Source organism: Capricornis sumatraensis, chromosome 5 (genome assembly GCF_032405125.1).
Source record: "Capricornis sumatraensis isolate serow.1 chromosome 5, serow.2, whole genome shotgun sequence".
In the NCBI taxonomy this organism is placed as follows: domain Eukaryota; kingdom Metazoa; phylum Chordata; class Mammalia; order Artiodactyla; family Bovidae; genus Capricornis; species Capricornis sumatraensis.
In genome coordinates this window covers 102,185,673-102,200,671 of record NC_091073.1, presented here as the reverse complement: position 1 = coordinate 102,200,671, position 14,999 = coordinate 102,185,673, and the positions used below count along the sequence as shown (strand labels likewise).

Here is a 14,999-nt window from a genome sequence, read left to right as displayed (position 1 = left end):
GCACCCTGTCTCATGCACTGAACCTGGACTGGTGATCTGTTTCACACATGATAATATACATGTTTCAATGCTATTCTCTCAAATCATTCCACCCTCGCCCTCTCCCACAGAGTCCGAAAGTCTGTTCTTTACATCTGTGTCTCTTTTGCTGTCTCATATACAGGGTCATCGTCACCATCTTTCTCTTAAACTGCAAATCTGCTGAACCATCACCTTCAGTGTTCAGGTACCCATGGTCCTCTGCTGCCCTCACATTTACAGGCGTGAGGAATTCTGATTCCCCAACTAAACCGGAAGACCCTGAGAAGTGGGAGTCGGGCTTTAAATTTCTTTTGTATATCCTCATCTCCTTGTCCAGTGATAGCACAAAGGAGGTGTGTAGTGAGTAATCATTTAGTTTTATTAGAATTTCACCAGTGGAAATTAACCAGCTGTGTCGTGTCACTCTTGTTATATTTGATGTGTCAGATTTTCACCAGCCCATCTTAGGGCGTCTAAGCTAAGACAAAGCACACGCTAGGTTGTGAGCAGGACAGGATCCTTGAAAAGCATGAAGAAAAACATCTACTCTATTTGAACAGTTCATCCGAAAGGGCCGTTTAACTTTCAAGCTGAGGCAGTCTTCTTCCTCTTCCTTGGCTCACTAGAACATCTCTAAGCCAGAGCTGCTCTATCCAGACAGGGCAAAAATGACTTAGGATAAGGACCCAAAGATTCCCCAAGAGCAGCAGTTCTCTGTCTATGCTCATCCAGCTTCCACCAGTCATTGTGCCAGGTCAGCAATTCTGCTGCTCACAAGAACGATAACGATCATCTGCTTGGGCTGTCAAGCCAGTCTTTTCTCCCTTCCTGCTATCTCTTGATGGGATGTTCTTCCTCTTCTCCAGTGTTTAAGGAAGAGAAATACATCTGAAGATGCCTTTGTTAGCAAGTAAAGTCAAATCTATTTTGGGCAAAGACAGCTCTCTAAAGATCTGAATGACAGAGTGTTAATGCAGTTCAGTCCCCGTCAGCAGATCTGTCACTAGTCATTACCTTCTCTCCTGCTTATCCACCAAGGAGTGGGCCGAGGGAAGATCCAGACAGATAGCAGCCAATCAAATGTCTCAAAATAGTTACCCCAAATAAGCCCTGTTACATAGCACAGTCTAGGTGAAGACCAAGATGGCCATCAGTGGGCCTGCCTTTACGTAGAAAGTAAATTCAGAATCCTCCTTTAAAACCCAGGGCTTATCCCTATATTGATGTCATTCTGAAACAGCCTGGTGCTCAAGCAAGTTTCTCAGTACCAAGCAAAGCTGGTAAACAAGTGTCATTGGCTGTAATTACTTTCTCATTCAGCAGCCCCTCATGACTCCTCCAGCCCTGTGGATAAGCCCTTCCCAGCCTCTGTGTTATACATTGAACTCATAACCCAGATACAACAAATGAATTCTGGGAAAGTTGCATCTAAATTAAAATCTGTCCCAAACACATTCTGATAATTGATGGAATGCTGGAGAAAACAGTTGTATTTTTAACTGACTTCAAAAAAGAACAACTTCATATCATTAATGATTTTTATACAATGCATTGTGTTGGCTGCAGATGATTTTCTGCAGACAGAAGAAAAATGATATCTTTGTTTCTAGCCCCTCTTGGTTTTCTCCAAATGGCTCACTGGCTATACTGCATAAAGTTAGTTTAAATATATGAGTATTTACACACACACACACCCCTTTCTCCCATCTAGTTAACTGGGGACTTTCTATGAAAACCAGCCAAATGGACAACAAGGTCCTATTTCTTCTTCAGCCAGAGATAAACTATAAAGATATTTATAAAAAGTTGAAGTTGATCACATGATGTGCCTATTCTGCATGTTTATAAAAATCATCTCTCATTTGCTCACTTCATATCCTTTTTCATCAGGAGTTTTAAGGGCAAATTCCCTGGTAGTATCATTCAATAAAGGCAGTCTATTCAATAAAGGCAATCTGTAAGTAATAGATAAATAACAAGCATGGGTTGGTCAATTTCCTGTTCCATGACACTATTTTAAGGAAACATCTGGATGGATACTTTTAGAAACTGAACAGTTAACACAAAGCAACTACTTTCTCACTTAATATATTTCTTTTTATGTTCAGACTTTCTAATTAAGATATTAAAAAATCTGTGAACAACATCACGGTAAAGTGCTCAGGAATGACTGGGAATTCATTTCTAGAACGACTGAAAAAGAATTCAAATTTATCAGGTTTGGTTATGCTATGGAACAAATTCAGAAAAGTGCTAACTGTAAAATCTGGATAATGAGCTATGGGTGGTTTTCTTTCTTTTCAGTCTTTTTAGATGTTTCAAATATTTTCATGATAAACTCTGGGGGGAAAATACCAGGTTCTTATATTGGTTGTCCAATCATCTACAAAACAAACTGTTGGCAAAACTTAGTGAAGCCTCTCATTTAATAGGAAATATTTTTCATTTCTGTAGGTGTTTTCTTAGCATCATTTCCTTTAATGCTAATGGATTTTCTGAATGATCATGTGGGTGTGTGGAGCAATAATAACAATTATGAGACAACGCAATACGTAGAGCAGTTCACAAAGCCCTGCCGAATACACCATCTTGCTGTATTCCTCATCTTAATCTTACGAGGTGGTTTAGGCCAGTATCATTCTCATAGAGAAATGTGAAGCTGAGGGACGATAAGTGGCTTGGGCTTGTCTAAGGTCACTGGACTGACAGTGAGACCAGATCCCCATTTTAAATGCTTTTTCTACCATGCCATGGTGAAATTTCTGTGAGTTATTTTCCTGAATGGCTATGAAGAATCACAACAAAAATTCTACAACAAATAAAATGCTTTAAACTATTAACAAAATTAATCATACAAAAATAGCACAACTTGATAAGAAAATCTGAAGACACACCCAAAGTCCACATCAGTATTGAAAGATGTAATTTGCTCAGCTGTCTCAGAAGTGGACAGGGGAGTGTTGAAAGCCACAGTGACAATCTGAACAATCAAAAAGAACAAAGGAATCTTGTAGCCCATCTTCCCAGATAAAACCTGAAGCAGCCACTAGTGGTTGGTTACTTGAGGCCTTCATGCATCATGAAGGGTCTAAATAATATTGTTGGTGAGTATTTTATTTTACTTTTATTTTACCTTTATCAAAGGAAAATGTGAAGTTACTATTTAAGTCAGTATTTCTTTAGGTTTAGGTAAACACTGAAGAATCAAATTAGGCCTCAAGGCATCTTGGTTCTGAGACTTATTTTTAGCACAGTGAGACCATTAGCACCACCTCTCCAAGCTTACAGGGGAGAAGAAAAAAAAAAATTGATCAGCTCTTTTCCACTTAATGATTTCCATGATGACTTCCAGCAGACCTTAAATGGGACTAATCTATTTAGGCTAATAAAAACTAAATCTATTCTGTACCATGGAGTAGAGTGGCAACAACTGGCTGTAATGCAAACACCACTCAAATCCAACATTGTTCACATTAACATAATTTGATATGATGAAAACAATATGCTACTTCTGCTGGCCACACTTCCCTGGGAAACCAACAAGAGGTTACTGGCAGCACCTTGACTTAGCCGGGGAGATAATAGGCTTGGGCATCAGTGTAATTATCTCTGGCAAATCATTATACTGTAAGCAGCTGTGTCCACGAACCTTCAATAAAGCTTAACTAGAGCTCCAGCAATCACCAAAAACTTTCATTTGGAACCTTGCTGACATCTAGAATTTAGACCATTCTGGCCCTACTGCCTTAACACATTACTTCTATACTGCTTCCTGCCAGAGGGTTTTCTAGGAAAATATAGCAAGTTGAATATGTTGCATTCTATATAGACTGCTTCCAATTATTAGCTGTGGTGAGTTGAACAGTGTCCTGCCAACATTCCACAGGCAACCTCAGAATGTGACCTTAGTCGCAAATAGGGTCTTCGTGGATATAAACATGGTAAGCGTTGAGGCGAGGTCATGGCTGGATTAAGGTGTGCCCTAAATTCAGTGAGAGTGTCCTGAGAAGAAACAGGAAAGGAAAAATGGAGATTGTGGGAGAAGATCATATTAAGATGGAAGCAGGGCTCAGAATTATGCTCCCCAAAGTCAGAAAAGGCCAGGACCACCAGAAGATGGAAGGAGCAAGGAAGGGTCCTCCTTTAGAGCCTTTGAAGGGAATGTGGCCTCTGGCCTCCAGAACTATGAGTCCATCAATTTCTATTTTTTAAACCACCAAGTTTGTGGTAATTTGTTATACTTGCTCTGGGAAATGAACATACTAGCTTTAATGATCATAAATATTGCATGCTGTTTCTGCTGCTAACAAATGATCAGTGGGCAAATCCAGGAAAAAGAGGAAGGAAGTGAAACAATACCATCTCCTGCTGTCACTCTAAGGTAATGGGAAGAAGGAAACACGAGTTACTAGCTGGGTGAGGGAGCACAGAGAACAGGAGTGAGTAAACAGCAAGTTAGTGATGAGAGGAGATGCAGGCTGAAATCTACAAAGAAACAACAGGACTGGTGAGGCACGGTCAGTAGAAGTCAAAAGGCTATGAAGCTGAGAGTTAAGCTGTGGACAGGCATCAGAGTGGTCAAGGCTGAAGTCCAGGCATCTGTGACTGGAAAAGGAAGGAGGCATGTTTTTTACAACCATTATTCCATCCAAACCCTAGAAATGATGTCTGTGTTCCTAGGACACATATTTTATTATTCTTATTTTATAGAGCAGGGAATAGGTATGGAGAGGTGAGCAACTTGGTCCTGATCACAAAAGTATCCACTGAAACATCTGGGACTTAAATCTATTTGTATCTGATCCCAAGTCTTATATATCAAGCTTGATGCAAAGTGTCCAACAGATCCTTTGTTACAAAACTGACTGAAAGAAAAGAATCCCTTATTTATAACATTTTTGTACTTCTTCTCAGGGCAGTAATTGATTCTATGGAGTAGAAAGATGCAGGCCAGTGACAAGTGATGCTAATACTGTCTGTATATGCTGGAATCATCTGGACAGCTCATAACACCTGGATGCCCAGACCTCACCCCTGATCTACTGAACTGTATCTCTGGAATGCAATCTTACCCCTGATCAACTGAACCAACTCCCTGGGTGTGTTCAGAAAGCTCTTGGGTGATTCTAATGAGAATTGTTACTGATACCCACACACCCCACCAGGCAGCAGTGGGGAGCTCAGAAGGATGAGGAAGAGAGAAGAATGTAGGGTTTTCAGGCTGCCTCTAACTATCTCACTTTTCAGAAGGGCTCTGACACACACTGGGGCAATGAGGAAAATGAAAATGTGCTTTAAATGTTTGAATATTGCTTCAACTTTTTCACTTGCACAGTTTATGGTTTTTTCCTCCAGTGAACGTGGGAATCTAAGCCTTGGCTTTAGGAAAGCTGTCCTTGTCTCACATTGCTCAACACGAGCCAGGAAACGTACACTCAGCCTGTGTCTGGAAAGAACTCTGCAACATTCAGCAATGTGCTAGACTAGGAAGCAGCTTCTGCTGCCGCTGCAAATATTGTTTTTACAAATTTGGCGTCTGTATGAAACAAAGCTGAATCATTTTTTTGAAGTAACTACTGTTGTTTGCCGCAGTGCTAGAAGCCCACAGCATTAGAGCCCCACTGCCTAGTCTCCAGCTGGAAATGCTGGTATTATGTCAGACAATGCTTCTAAAACTTTCACCTCTATTAATGACCGAGAGGGCTGCTCGGACCAGAGATTCCTGAGCTCCACTCTGGAGCACAGTTGAGGCTGAGGAATCTGCATTTCTCACAAGCTCAGGTGATACTGGGGTTGCACAGAGTCGGAAACGACTGAAGCGACTTAGTAGCAGCAGCAGCAGCGGGTGATATGATGCACCAGTCCATGGACCACGTTTCACGTTGCTCTCGTACAAGGAGTATGTGTGTGCTCAGTCACTCAGTTGTGTCCAACTCTGTGCGACCCTATGGACTGTAGCCCACCAGGCTCCTCTGACCATGGGATTCTCCAGGCAAGAATACTGGAGTGGGTTGCCATTTCCTACTCCAGGGGATCTTCCTGACCAGGGATTAAACCCTCATCTCCTACAGTGGCAGGCGTATTCTTCACCATTGAGCCACTAGGGAAGCTGTGCTCCTCAAAATCTCATGTACGCACAAATCACCTGGGGATGCCGTACACATGCATATTCTGGCTCAGAGGTCTTGCGTTCTTGTCCACAGGTCCCTCTCTAAGTAACAAGGACACCAGGTATTCCACTGGCGGGAGGGTGGAGGTGAACCTTTACCTGTATCTTTTGTTCACACCGAAACATGTCCATTCAGCTGTGTGATAGTTAAGGGAGAAAAACCTAAGCATTAGTCTCCTCTCCCCTTTTCTGGATGGAGACACTAAAGAGGAATAAATCAAATTACATCCCCAAACCAAGGACAAGTTAGGGAACAGAGAGAATGTTTCCTCATGTCTGATGAGTGAACAGTTGGTTGATTGCTGTGATATATAAGGCATGAAGGGGTATCCACTTCAAACAATCAACTGTTTCCATAGCTCTATGTCTGGAATGCCAGAAGATCTGAGTCAGGAGAAATGAGGAATTTCTCTTAATGGATTTCTTTCATTTGAGTCAGCATGCTTTGCCTTGCAATGGATGGAGGCCACTCTGCAGAAAAAGTGATGGTAACAGAGGACTCTCAGATGGTAAGAGCATGCTGTTTCCATCTAACAGCATTTGAGGTATAAGATCTGTGATGTTTTAATTTAAACATTGTCATGATGCTGGGAAAGATTGAGGGCAGGAGAAGGGGACGACAGAGCATGAGATGGTTGGATGGCAACACCGGCTCAATAGACATGAGTTTGGGTAAACTCCAGGAGTTGGTGATGGAGAGGGAGGCCTGACATACTGCGGTTCATGGGGTCACAAAGAGTCGGACACGACTGAGTGACTGAACTGAACTGAATGCGTCTTAAACGCAAGACCATGAAACTTACACTGTGGGGGCAAAACCTGCATACTCACACACACCCTTGTATTAATGAAGCCATCATGAGCTCATTCATTTTTATTCGCTCAGCCATTTACTCAATAATGTCTTCTCTACAGCAGCCAAGGCTGTAGGAGCTGTGCATCAAGGAGAGAAGCACCTGCAGCAAATACCCAAGCTAGTCCATCCACCGGAAAAAGGCTCAGACAACTGAGGTAAGGAAGATGGTTGGCTTTACACTTTTACTTCCCTGTAGGCAATCCATACATGGGTTTAGAGTAGTGCATCTCTGGCTACAAGGAGAATCTGGTTCCAAACTCTCCCCCTGTGCTCCCAGTCTGCTGCAGATAGATACTTTTATAAATAACAACGAGTTACTAGAAAAAAACGAAAATTGAAACACCCAGGGATAAAAACACACAAGTTCCAATCTTTTACTATTAGGTTCAACCGACAATGTCAAATTGCTTTAAAAAAAAAAAAAGGCTTAATGTTGACTATCAAATTCTGCCCATCTCACAGCAGATTGCTAACAAAAAGCTTGGCTTCCTGGGTGGCCCAGTGGTATCATACTACCTACAATTCAGAGACATGGGTTTGATCCCTGGTCCAGAAAGATTCTCTGGAGTAGGAAATGGCAACCCTCTCCAGTATTCTTGTCTGGAAAATTTCATGGACAGAGGAGACTGGCCAGCTATAGTCCATGAAGTCACAAAGAGTCAGACAGTACTGAGTATGCAAATGAACAGCTTGCAGGGAAGCATTCTCTTACACTGAGTAAAATTGAGTTAGAACACGGGTTCCAGGGTTAGGTCACCTGGGTTTGAATTACAGTTTTATTGATGCTAGCTAAATGACTTTGGGCAAATTATTTAATTTCACTGTTTCTCAGTTTCCTCCCCACAATAAGAATGCCACCTTCACAAAGCTCTTGTCAATGCATATAAAACATGTACAAGTCAATACACATAAAGCACTCGATAGTGTCTGGCTCATAGTAAATGCTATTAAAGTGTGAGTTGGCACCATTATTACTATTTACTATTATGACTGCTATCATTACTGCTTCTGTTACTTCTAGTACAATGCTGCTGTATCAGCGGCCAGCATCTACGCAGTTATGTCACCTATAAAATGGTCCTTGTACTTTCTTCCTTCCTATTTCCTTCCTTTCTTCCTTCCCATGTGCTTGGAAAGTAAAGTTACCAATGTAGAAGCGCATGAGCATGCGTGTGTGCTGTGTCCAACTCTTTGCAACCCCGTGCACTATATCCCGCCAGGCTCCTCTGTCCACAGGATTTTCCAGGCAAGAATACTGGAGTGGGTTGCCATTTCCTCCTCCAGGGGTCTTCCCCACCCAGGGATCAAACCCATGTCTCCGGAGTCTCCTGCACTGGCAGGCAGACGCTTTACTACTGAGTCACCTGGGAAGTCTATGTAAAAGGATGTTATGGCCCAAATAAATGCCCCCTTATAACCGACTGTCTACCCTGACCAAATGCCATTTCAGAGAGGAAAGGACCGAGTGTCCTGGGGTTCTCTGTGTCTGCACATCACGAAATAAACGGAAGCAGCACTGAGACAGCTGTCTGTCCACTGTCCCCCGAGAACTCCATCGGGCTGATGCTTTATGACAGTGGGTGCTGCCTCCAGGGAAAGGCACGATCCTTTCCAGTCTGTAACCAAACCACAGTGAGCAGGGGGAATGGCGCTGAAGGACACAGAATTCCATACTTAGCCCTCCTGCATCTTTCACACATACAGATATTTCTCCAAGCTCTCTTCTTCACAACTGCTTTGGATTCTCAGCTACAATTACTGAGAATCACTTCTCAATTATTTTTCTTTATATTAGCTACCTATAATTAGCTAGGAATAAAAAAAAATGTTAAAGGGACACTGAAACACATTTAAGAAACACTGGAAATCTGAGCACGAGAGAAACTGTCAGAGAACAATTTACAAGCACCAGAAAGCCAGAGACTTTCTCAAGGTGGGAAAGGAAAATAGCCTCCTCCTCATGTGCTTTCTTAACCTGACTCTGAGAATATTAAACAAACTTATTGATGGGGTCTAACTCATTTTCACTGTGAAAAATAAAGCTCTGAGGAAGAAAGGGAGAACAAAGCAACCAAATAAGAAAGCAGGTATCTGGGCTCTGCAAACCTGTTTGGAGATGAATAGTTTGAATGGCTTTTAAGATTTATTCACTTACATGTAACTATCATATCTGGACAAGGTCAAAGAAAGAAAGAAGAGGTAAGGCTGGAGTTCTGAAGGTAGCCTCAGAATGGAGTCACTGACTTGAAGGACAAGAGGCGTAGTAACACGTACAAATGGCTGGTGACGAGGTTAGGAGTGACTTGACAAGCACGTTGGTGGACGGCCCAGAGACGCCGTGTAGCCAGCGGTGTGTGGCCCTGACATGGCCCAGACTGTAGTCAACCAGTTAGGAGTTTTACTGTGTCTCTGTTAGTCAAGTTGAAAATCCTCATGTCTAATGAGCCAGTATCTTTAGGTCCCAGATACAGTCTGTAGGCAGTCTCTTATTTTCACTGTACTAAGTGTATTAAAGTTGCTCTCTGCAGCATATAGCATGATACTTGAGGGATATACACGCTGAGAGGCTTTCTAATAGAGAAGAAATTAATGATATGGTCAGACGTAACATACGAGCAAACAAGTTTTTGTCACTCTCTATTTCTCATCTTCCCACTCTGACTCTGCAGTTAAGACACTCAAAACCTATTCACTGTGACCATCTATCTACCCACCCACCCACATATACATTCATCCAACAAACTCCTGAGCACATTCTTCCTGCCTATGCTTTTGGAACTTAATTTCTAGTGAGAAAAGATAGGAAATCAACAAGCCTGTTGTTGTCGCTGTTCCATCACACAGCCGTGTCCAATTCTCTGTGACCCCATGGACTGCAGCACACCAGGCCTCCCCTGTCCCCCACCATCAACAAGCCAGAAAATAAACAACTATGACTGTTGTGCAAAGAAAGACAAAAATTAAAACCTGAAAACAGTGACTAACTAGGGAAATCTATTCATGATCCTAAATGAAAAACAGAATTCCATTCAGATGATTAACAAAGAAATACTAATGAAGAGATGACGTACAGAGGTACAGGCAGCACTGGAGGAAGGAACAAGGGATGCTGAGGCTCCCAGAGACTGTAAGAGCAGAGAGCTCTCATCAAGGACCAAGGACAGGAAATGGTGGTGACACGGTCCAGCGAGAGCTGGAGCCATGGAGAAAGTGTTATCTGGCAGGACCTCTCGTTATGGAGGGAGGCACCCAAGGCCAGAACTCTGGTCCAAAATGGAGAGGAAGGAGACAAGAGCTCAATCGCTCCTTCTCTTTTGACCCTCCAACTGCCTGCTCACGCTGCCTACTGGCAGAACCTGATCCTAAGTCACCTGGCATGGGAGTCTGTGTGATACATCCATAAAATGTGGCTCCAGTGTTGAGAACAAATTGAGATGGTGGAGGAGGGAAGATGAAAAATAACCAACGAAGGGAACCTACTTAGGCAGAGAGTCAGGAAAAGCTTCCCTGTGGAAGTGACATTTGAACCGGCACCAAGAGAAGAGGCCGGCCATGCAAAGAGCCAATAGAAGAATGAGCCCGCAGAAGGGTGAGTGGGCACATGTCTTTGCTCTTCTCCTTGTTCTCCGTCCCACACTCAGGGCAGATCCTTCACTAGGAACGCAGACTCAGACAATCCAAATGAACACCTTCCTAGATGTGTTGCTATTACTCTAGTTCTGGGGGAAATGAGTGCCTCTCGTCTATGTTCTCAAAACCATAGAAGACTCTGCTCATAAAAAAAGAGGATGCTCACACCGGGACATTTCCCTACGAGAGGGCCAGCATTTTTATTCATTCTAGTGTACAAAGAAGGAAAAATCAAGGATGACATATGTAAAAGCAGGTCAAGGAAGGCAACTAAAGCAACTATCCCATTTATCCAATTTCTCTTTGAAGAGCTCAAGTCTTCCACATTTTGACATATCCTCATATCATACAGCATATGCAAGAATGTACTATTGTGCCCATCATTCTCTTAAATGAAGAAACACTGCAAAGGTCCAATTATTATCCAATATAACAATAATTAATGTATATTCATAATTGAAATTCATATTAACACAAATTGGCTTTTGGTTTTCTATTTACCTCCAAGTCACTGGCTTAAAGCATGTAAAATAAATACCTTGTCTATTAATCTGAATATCTAACAACTTGTTTTACTTCTGTTGCCCAGAAACCATCGCTTAAAATAGGGAAAGTAACATTTTCATATTAAGATGATCATCACTTGAATTAACAAATGATCTGACCTTCAAAAGCCAGTTTGCAAGGTGGGTTCAGATTCACTGTGAGCTAGCCAAATCAGCATTCAAATGGAACTGAGGGTTTACTGTTGGTCACTGAGGTTAGGCAGAGTCACTTCCTCCCTGTAAATCCTTCTACTTTAGCATGCACTCACCACTGGAAAGAGAATTCTATTCAAGGACAAATTTCAGGCCAATAATGAGGAGTTGCCTGCATGTTAATGAGGCTCACCATCTCCCATACTCAAAACTAACCATTTTTTTCTTAGAGATCTCCAGGACTTTCCATTATCTCTACATTAGTCCTTAATTTCCCTAGTGCCCATTTAATTTATTTCCTCTTATTTTGTCCCTGATGAACATGGAAACAGATGGTAATTCTTCTCCTCTTTTCAATTTGTAACTCTTGCCAAGTCAGTGAAAACTGCTGATAGAAAGAGTAAGTTCAAAGAATGTGATTACCTGGAGGAGAGGCCGCTGCACCCCCAGCACTTTCATGGTGTCTGCATTAGCCAGGATCTTCAGGGCGTCAGATGTTTTCGTGACTCCTTCAATCTCCTTGTTGATCTCAGCCAAGACCTGATTGAGGAAGATGTTTTTGATGTACATGGTGAGAAACTCTCGAAGAGGACACTGTTTGGCAGGACCAAGTCCCAGGGCGTGCTCTATCTCTTGAATAAATCTGGAAGACAAACAGAACACAACCACTGTCAAACGTATCAGAAAGATAGTTACAGAAATATGACCAAACATGGCTATCTCTGCTTGCTGCCACAGAGAGATCTGGGGAAACTACCAGAATTCTAAACCAGGGCAGGCCTCTTTAATATCCACTTATATATGAGTCTGTTTTTTAAACACAAGTTATTTCACTTATTCAATAGAAACAGGATGAAACAGAAACAAAAATTTCAAACTAGTGGGGAGAAAGGAGAGACAAAAATATTTATTAATTCAAGAAGGAAATAAAAATATAAGAAGCAAAAGAAAATGTGATAAACAAAAACACAAATTATGATGCAAAGTAAAGAGCAAACCCCATTCTTCATATTTCTTAAACTCTACGTATGTGTAGACAGAACTTTCGAAAAGAGAAAATAAAGGATATTGTTGTTCAGTCTCTAAGTCATCTCTGACTCTTTGCAACCCTATGAACTGCAGCATGCCAGGCTCCTCTGTTCTCTACTATCTCTTCGAGGTTGCTCAAATTCACATTCCTTTGAGTTGGCGATGCTGTCTAACCATCTCACCCTCTGCCACCCCCTTCTCCTTTTGCCTTCAACCTTTCCCAGCATCAGGGTCTTTTCCAATAAGGACAGTCTTTGAATTTATGATGCTAATGTGGGTTGAGAGGTTATGAAAGGAAACAGAATGGGGCTGGGGACAAAGGAGAAGTTTAACTTTATTTGTAATGATCAATTTCCTTTATAAAAAACACTTAAAGCATTTATAGCAGAAGGCTAACTGTCAAGCCTCACAAATGAGTACACAGAGACTTGTTATGTTATTCTTCGTATTTTTCTATGACGGCAGCTCCTGCTTCCATGGTTCTGATATGCATAAATCTAAGTTACTACAGTGTAGTGAATCACACCAGGTCAACAGGATTCGAATTCCAGTTACCACAGTATACTAACTGTGAGTAGTGGCATGAAACAGAAACTCCAGTGCTTCAATCCAGAAATTTCTATGTGAATAATTGACGTTCATCACAATCAATGATCAGTCATATCACTTCTTTCAAAGTCCGATCAGTGAATGGTCACTTCACATCTGTTCCTCAGTCCATAGCCAGCAACGTGGGTAGCTGTTGTCTCCTTGTCTTTCAGTGATTAACCCCTGTGACAGTTTGCAGAAATGGATAACTGAAAAAGGGACTGGCCAAGAAAGCTAAAAGTACAGAAAAAAAAAAAGAGAGAGAAACCTAAAAGCAGTGCTGGGAGCAAAATCTGACTTGAACATAGTGGATTTATAGAAGAAATAATAGACCCTGGGAACATGTGACAGGAACATGCAGCCAGAGGGAGGGTGAACCAACTGACCTTAAAACAGTTGTGACAAAAGAGAGAAAGGCATCCCAGAGGAAGTGACGTTGACCAAAACACGTTACCTTAGAGGAACTCTTGGAGATGTTTCATGACATTGAAAAGCAAAGAATAAAATATGGGCAGCTGACCCAAACTGAGAGGGAAGTACGACATTTCACCAAGGCAGAGAAAAAAAGATCTTTGCTATGTATTGTAAGTGACCCAATAAGAAGACGGTGGCAAGCACTGTTCAAACTGGTCTTGGTAAGACTTGTTTTTGTGGCCAGGTCATGTGACGTATGGGATCTAGTTCCCAGATCTAAGGGATTGAACCAGTGCTCCCTGCAGCAGAAGTGTGGGAGTCTTAACCGTGGGACCTCCAGGGAACCCCACTCTTGGTAAGATTTTAACAAAGAAACAAAACTCTGATTCTCATTGTTTCTAATGTTACAGGGTACTTAATACATATTAGTTTTATTTTTCATTTCTGTATATATTTGTAACTGACAGGAAGACTTTGTAACGTTTCCACACCAAAAAATTTCAGGCCATGAAACTGTTGTTATTTTCCCCTATTGATTGATAATACTGCTTTGCCTGGTGAGTTTTACAGTTCTACAATGTTCTGTAAAGCAAGAAAGGCCTTACACTTTAGATTTTTCCAGAAAGAAGAGGAGTTAAATGAAATTAAACAGAATCTAATGAAATAGAGAAAAAAATTAATGATTAACTGGGAAGATCTATTTGCAACTTATGTCACAGATGACAGGCAGTAAAAAAACCAAAGAACATAGTAGAAAAATGATCAAAAGACATGAAAAGACATTTTACAGTAAGTGAACATTAAACATAAGAAAAAAGTTTTAACTTCATTCATAATGAGAAAAATGAAAGGTAAACTATACCGAGATACCATTTTTTATACCCAGGCATCAGCCAGATTCCAAAAGTTCGAAAACACACTGTTGGTTTAAGTGTGGGCAGAGAGACATTCTCATATATTATTGATGGGAGTGAAAAATGTTACAACCCTGATGAAGGACAAATTGGCACTATCATTCAAAATTACAAATGTATTTCCTTTTGACCCAGAAATCTCACTTCTGAGAAATTCTTCCAACAGCTATTATCTGAATATGGACGAGATGATCTATGCACAGGGTACAGAGATCAGTGCAGCATTGTTTTTTATAGCAAAAGATTACAAATAACACAAAAAATCCATCAGTTAGACATCAGTTAAATAAACTATGGTGAATCTACATGCTGCAATACTGGGCAGCAACCCAGCTCCCAAACATGGAAGCTTCTGATGAGCTTACATGCAAAGATCTCTAAGACTTATACTGTTTAGTGAGAAAAGCAAGGTGCATACCAATATGCACCTTTGTATAAGAATTATACATTTATTTGTTTTATTGTAAAGACATCCTGGGAGGATTCATAAGAAAATTAGTAAATGTGAGTATTTATAGGAAGCAGGGATGGGGGGCGGGGAGTCTGGCAAAGGAGTGAGAATACACGTTTCAATTATAATTTTCATAATCATTTGATTTTTTAAAAACTGTGAATATATTAGCAATTCAAATAAAATTAAATTAGACAATATAAAATTATCTACATTTATCAAAGACTCT

At 41.2% G+C, this 14,999-nt stretch overlaps 1 protein-coding gene across 1 annotated transcript in view; it reads right to left on the bottom strand.

Annotated features, from left to right (window-relative positions):
* EXOC4 (exocyst complex component 4) overlaps positions 1-14,999 on the bottom strand; it is an 816,431-nt gene that overhangs the window by 236,191 nt on the left and 565,241 nt on the right. The window contains exon 11 of the mRNA XM_068972655.1: positions 11,798-12,017. Within this exon, the coding sequence (XP_068828756.1) occupies positions 11,798-12,017 (220 nt within the window). The remainder of the gene's footprint in view (positions 1-11,797; positions 12,018-14,999) is intronic.